Source organism: Hippoglossus hippoglossus, chromosome 20 (genome assembly GCF_009819705.1).
Source record: "Hippoglossus hippoglossus isolate fHipHip1 chromosome 20, fHipHip1.pri, whole genome shotgun sequence".
NCBI classification, from domain to species: Eukaryota; Metazoa; Chordata; class Actinopteri; order Pleuronectiformes; family Pleuronectidae; genus Hippoglossus; species Hippoglossus hippoglossus.
The window spans coordinates 16,290,598-16,296,748 of record NC_047170.1 but is presented as its reverse complement, the minus strand read 5'-3'; the positions used below and the strand labels follow the sequence as shown (position 1 = coordinate 16,296,748).

The 6,151-nt window shown below is 39.9% G+C and overlaps 1 protein-coding gene across 3 annotated transcripts; it reads right to left on the bottom strand.

Moving 5' to 3' along the window:
• Positions 1 to 1,126: 1,126 nt before the first annotated feature.
• On the bottom strand, positions 1,127 to 4,895 carry LOC117753606 (TNFAIP3-interacting protein 1-like). 3 transcript variants are annotated; one of them, XM_034571778.1, is made up of 10 exons: positions 4,797 to 4,895; positions 3,875 to 3,960; positions 3,709 to 3,784; positions 3,401 to 3,475; positions 3,238 to 3,303; positions 2,597 to 2,731; positions 2,377 to 2,508; positions 2,182 to 2,259; positions 1,542 to 1,669; positions 1,127 to 1,415 (listed from the first exon to the last, which is right to left on the bottom strand). In XM_034571778.1, the coding sequence occupies exons 1-10, from the start codon at positions 4,797 to 4,799 to the stop codon at positions 1,313 to 1,315; spliced, it is 882 nt and encodes a 293-aa protein (XP_034427669.1). In that variant the 5' UTR covers positions 4,800 to 4,895; the 3' UTR covers positions 1,127 to 1,312. The 3 variants fall into 3 exon arrangements, with proteins under 3 accessions (XP_034427669.1, XP_034427667.1, XP_034427670.1); XM_034571776.1 differs by having other exon boundaries at positions 1,127 to 1,432; positions 1,544 to 1,669; XM_034571779.1 differs by having other exon boundaries at positions 1,127 to 1,432; positions 1,544 to 1,669; positions 2,377 to 2,510; positions 2,626 to 2,731.
• Positions 4,896 to 6,151: the final 1,256 nt, after the last annotated feature.

The following is a 6,151-nucleotide window of genomic DNA, read 5'->3' as shown; positions in this document are numbered from 1 at the left end:
CTGCACATGTTACAAAGCAGTATCTATGACAACCATGTGTGTCTTTGTTAAAGGTTGTGTTTCCCTTTAAGGACTCGAGTGTCAAAGGTCAGTGAGTCAAGGAGGGAAAATGTGCTTCCTGCTCTCATGCTGTCGGTGGAAAGTTTGTAATCTGACAGAGAAACAGAAACAGCTGCCCCCAACCGCTTTCCTCGCAGAGGGGAAACATTTTGTGCTCCTGCGATTCGGAGAACTCTGGTGTAGTGACATTAAAGACATCCACTGTGTGAGGACATTACAGAACAGTGGGGGTGCGGAGGAGTAGTTAGACATTCAGTTCGCTCATCCACCACTGGGGTCTTTACAGGGAGGGAGTGAAGTGAAACATGAAAAGTGCTGAAGATGTGAGTATTCACTTGCTCTCGTTGGAAACCTCATATTTCCTGTTAAGCAGCTGCAGCACTGTGCTGGTCACCAGTAGGGGTCACTAGAGGTCTTAACTTTCTACATGCAGATTTGAATTCAGGGGATGTGAAGAACCATCACACAGATATGTAAAACGTGTCTGGGACTTCATGGATCACACAAGATAGTCTTCCGTGGGTCTGTGACAATGTAGTTCAAGTTTAGTTTAATTGGCAAAAACTGTCAAATCTTCTGAAACTTGACATACAGACAGTGGGGGGGGGGGGGGGGGGGGGGATTTCAGAAAAGACTCAACACACATGTCGTTGAATGATTTATATTTGTGATAAATAGACAAGGAGACAGTAAAACATGTGACGACAAAAACAAAATCCATTCAAACGATCATAAATAAGTGTTACTGTTTATTCTTCTGATTTCCTTTCAGGTGCAAATCTACGAATACTGAATCAACACGGATTCACAGAAACTGGCTGAATACACCAACCAGGTGAATACACTGCAAATTAGGCAGAAAAACAGAACATGACTTTCACTTTAGTGAAAGTGTGTGTGTGCGGGTGTGTAAACATCCTTGTCAATAGTGTTTGGTTTGTGCAATAACTGATATCTCCCTGAGGACGTGTGTCACAAAGGAGGAGGAGGAGGAGGAGGAAGAGGAAACTGTAAATGCAGCAGGGTTCGTATCTTACACTTCTCACGCTCGGAGGGTTTTATTCCGCTCTTTGCTTCTTCTCTCCTCTTGGGGAAATGTTTATTTCATCCCTCGCCAAACAGGTCACGGAATGAGGCCCCGGACTGGTGCATAGGCGTCATTATGATGCCGGGTAAACTCCCACAGTCTCACCCATCCTCCTCCATAAAGTGCAGAAAAAACGCGATCACACAAAAAGAGTAAAGTTGTTTTTCAAGAGAGCTGTCCCCGCTGGACCTGCAGGTACTGCTGGTTCAGGGGCTGGTTTGGAAGTTTGACTCGATTTGAGCCGACACGCTCAAGCACGGGGTGCGGCGTCGGAGTCCAAGTCGCCTGTGAAACAATCAGAGAAACCAAATTAACATCTTTTTGCCTTTTGTCTATATTTGTAGTATCAAACATGGCAGAATACCAGCACATGAACTGAAAAGCAAAAGGTCGTACCTGAGATTTAAGGACACGCAGCTCAGAGCGAACGTTTTTAAACCGATTCTCCAGCTCCAGGTATTTTTCTTTCAGCTTCTCTCTGTCTTTGCGCTCTGTCAGAAAGTCTTCCCTGTAAACCTCCGCCTGAAAACGGACAACAAGAAAACGTGAGATAGGAACAGTGTGGAAGAGTGTTGCCCTCATTGGCTGTGTTGTTGGATGAGAAGATTGATTCCCCATTAAGTAGCAGCTTCAAATCTATTTTTAAAGGTACAGTATGTAACTTCAGCCACCAGGGGTCACTCAATCAAGACAACAACAAAAGACCTAGTTTGACAAAGTCTTAAAGCAGCGAGGGATCCTGGGAGTTGTTGTCTTTACCACCACTGAAAATATACTTCATGCAAAATCATGCTTATGGATTTATTTACGTTACGTAGTAAACGGCGGTGACTAATACAAACACAGAATTAATCACCATTTCAGGCTGCAGGGGGCGCTGTTTCCCAGTAAAAGTTACATAAGGTTTTGCTTTGTTAAATATGAAGCTACAGTCTCATATTTTACAAAGAGACATTAGTGGCATCGATCTTCTCATCCATCTCCAACATGTTAAATGATTCCTTAAAGAAAAGGTGAGCAGGAGGAAGTCTCACCTGATGTTTCCACAAGTCCTGGAGTGTTTCACTGCTTCCAACCAGAGGTGGAGACGTCAGAAAAGCCTCCTCTAGTGCCTGGACAAAACAAATTACAATACATCATAAATAAACACGTGAGTAATGAAAGTAAAACCAAACGTTAAAATCAGATTACATTAAAGCAGCCACTACTGTTACTGAAGAGTTCCTCACCTTGTTCAATCGCTTGATCTCCTCGCTCTGATGCTGCCCCCTCCTGGTCAGCGTGCTGTTCTGCCCTCGCAGCTCCCACGCCTCTTTTTCCACTTTCATCAGCTCAGAGTTGACGTCAGCATCATCGCACGTCTATGAGACATTTTCCATGAGTATCAAATTCACACAGTTGACGGGTTTAGCCTCATTGAAATCCTTGAAACGCGTTTGGTGCATTTACCTGTTTGTCGTCTTTGTTATCGGGCGTCTTGAGTTTTGGTTTTTTACATAGAGTGATGTGTTTCTCTCCTTCTTCACACAGGCCTTCTTCAACGTGACTGTGGTTTTGTTGCAGCGATGCTTTTAATTGTCGGACCTGAGTGTCGGGTAAAGAAAAATACTTTAATTAGATTTTAATACAAGAAGCAGGAAATTAAACAACACAACACAAACGACTAGAATGGCACCAAGAGCGCAAATCTCTGCCAAGGCCCCTAGATCTGAACTAAATTACAAACACTCTTAAATATCAGTCCCTTAAATGTGTTATGATTCAAGATCCATAAATTATTCTCTGAGAAATCAAAAGTAAATTACAATTTAAATCATGCAGTAAGTCCCTGAAAACACTTCTTTACTTCCTCCATATTTAATCTCAGAATCAGGACCCGAGAAAGACCATTGGTTAACTTTGCTCAGACACCTGATCCTAACTACCAGGCCTGTGCCAGTTCAGCCAGTTAAAAAGTATCAAAACCAATGCTTCTTAAAACCAATATAACTTTTAAGAACATCTCTAAAGCCCCATCACACTGACAACATCACAAAACATCACCTCCATTGCCGAGCAAACAAGACTGTGAATTAAATGTTTTTTCTCACCTTCTCTCTGTAGAACCGCACCATGGTCTGATATTCTTTTGCCCATTTGTCATTGATAGAAATAAGCTGAGAAAAAAAAGCAGAACATCGGTCTCATTAGTAATCAAAGTGCGTGCATGTCTTCTGAGGTGATGATGAATCTGAGTTTGTAAAATGTCCTCACCTCTTTCCTCTGCTCCACCAAGATCAGCATCTGAGCTTTCAGTCGGTGGTCGCCGTCGGCACCGCACGTGTCCGACTGAGGGAAAAAAGGAGGAACTGTTTAGATGGTGCACGCACTGGGCCCATCAGCAGCCAATTATGCAACACGACTGATGTCCACCGACTTCCTTTTACACACGCTTTGGGAAGTTTTGCTCTGGACAGTTTCCAGTAACGCAGAGAACATTTCCTCGTGGTCAGGGAATCGTCCCAGATAAACAAAGTTCTCTCAGACGTATCTTCCACTGTTGCATCTGTTTAGTTTTTTACCTGTTTGTTCTCCTGCAGCCTCTCAGGACGAAGCTCCGCTGCTGCTGGAAGCTTCTCACCAACACACCGGTCATAGCTGGAAACACAAGGGCGGCATTTAGTTTAACACCATTAACACCAAGACAGGAAAATCTTAACCAGAACACATGACGTAGATCTGCCTCACCTGTCTACGTTTGGCAGTGATGGATATAATCTGTGAGTCAGTCTGTCCATGGATGGTTTGTCCATTGTTGTGTTTTCCTGCAGCGGCTGTGAAACCACCAGAGACACAGACTTGAGTCATTTAAAAGTCCTGATACACAGCGTCAGCTCAAAAACATTAATAACACAAAGAATAACACTGTCAGAACGTTGATGAGTCACTCAACAGGAAATGTTCTTGAATATTTTAAGCTGTTTGTCAAGTGACTGAAATAACCTTCGCGTTTCGTTTAATTTATTTCAGATATTTAATCCAATACATTTTACAGCATAACTTTACACTCCACTGTTTAGTATTTAAAAATAGTTTGATTATTTAATAAATGGTGAATACTGCACTATAATGTAGCTGTGAGCTGACACATGTGTTTATAAATCTATGTGTAATGACTGTAACTCCTTCATAAGTGGAGGCTTCTGTATAAATATATTGAAAAATGAATGATAATATATTAAAAAGTATAGAAAACATAAGATATGTTTTCATAAAAAAGTTAAATAGCTTCCAGTTACATTGTAGTTATCAGCCTATACACCATTTATTAAACTTTACATATATATGGCTTATAAATTCTAAATAAGTGGACAAAAATACATCAATAAAAAGCATTGTTCATGAAAATAATCCTATTTCCTGTGACCCAGAGTCAGACAGTAACTAAGTACATTTACTCAGTTTCACCCGAATACTTCTACTCCACTGTATTCAAATTCTGAATTCAGACTTATTTATGGTGAAGCACTGGTACTTTAACTGAAGTAAACTATTAGTATTATCATTGTAAATAAAAGGTTTTATTTAAAAACTCAATAGTTAAACACAGACATGTTCTATTAATAACAAACGTGCGCAGATACACGTGAAACGAAGGAGTGGGACTCACCATGCTGTAAGTGTGAGGTGTGTTCTTTCCTGTGTGAAGCTGTGATGTGAATCAGTGACTCTCTCTGTCACTTATACTGACGGCCCCGTGTGACGTGGTAAAACCAGAACAGTCCAATCAGCTGCTGGGATTCCCTCGCCGGGCAGGACCGGTGCGAACACAGGAAAGTACAACCAGTTCATCAACCTGAGCGGTAATAAAGGATGTTTGTGGTCTGAATCATGACTCAGAAAAAAATCTCTGTCTACACTGCAAGAAATGTCAACAAGTAAACAGTCAAATTAACTATTTTATATCTATAGAGAAAAAAAAATACATATAAATTTAAATATTACGAATAAAAATAACTTTTATAGTCTTCAATTAGCACTCGTATCTACTGGATGTGTCGGTATAGATAATATATTTCCATTATAGGAAATAAACATTAAATGGATTATATATATGTTTTAAAACTAAATCATCAATCAATCAATGTGAATGAAATATGAAAAAAATTCTGTGAAACAAATTGTTAGATAAAATACAAAAAATTCATAATGTCATCAATTTGTACTAGTATATATTTGAAATAAACTCTTAACTGGACTATATTTTAAAATAAATTAGATCCTTATAATCCTACTGTATCTTTAAAAGAAAGTATTTTCATATTATTTTATGAAATATTAGATTAGACCTATATTCCTTATATTTTATTCTATATCTACAGAACCTGGTTTAAGTCTAAAGTCTTAAGTAGGGTTGTGTGTTTTTTTCCCAGTGTAGCTCTGTTTGTCATTTTTTACAGTGCAGTTTGACACAGTTTGTGAGCGTCTCCGTGTGTGAGTATGTTTGAGGCTGTGGGAAAATCACAGATCACGCAGACTTATCTTCTTTCGCAATCTACTGTTGTATAAATTGTTGAGTCAGAGGCCAAGTGTTTCAGGGAAGGAGGGGCAGAAGGGAAACCACGTCGCCGAGCCTCCTCCAGTAACTTATGGTCAATCATTTATTCTTCTTCACAGAGAACCTGGGATATTAAAGCCGGTTTCCTATATTTGTACATGTAATAAAAGCTGTTATACTGTAATACTGTTCTGTACTTTCACATTTTATTACTTTTTACAAGCTGCGTGTGGGGTTTTTCTTTTGAAGCAGAAACTTCCACTTCCATTAATATAAGTAGATGTTGGGAACATTTACAGACAAATATTCATATAATAAAATCAACCTATTCAAAGTTACTGAGACAAACAGCCATGGTCCAACACCCTGACTGGACGACACACAGCGTGACGAGTTGTTTGTTGTTTGTTGTTTGTTGCTTTGCGTCTCTTAGTGATTGTGTTGCTTTGTGGCTGCGTTGTGTGTCT

Bases quoted from the DNA above. Each gene is read 5' to 3' on its own strand.
- LOC117753606 (XM_034571776.1), bottom strand. The intron at 2,509-2,596 runs GTAAATGCACCA...AATGTCTCATAG, and splicing joins ATAACAAAGACGACAAACAG to ACGTGCGATGATGCTGACGT. The intron at 2,260-2,376 runs GTGAGGAACTCT...TGTTTTGTCCAG, and splicing joins AGATCAAGCGATTGAACAAG to GCACTAGAGGAGGCTTTTCT.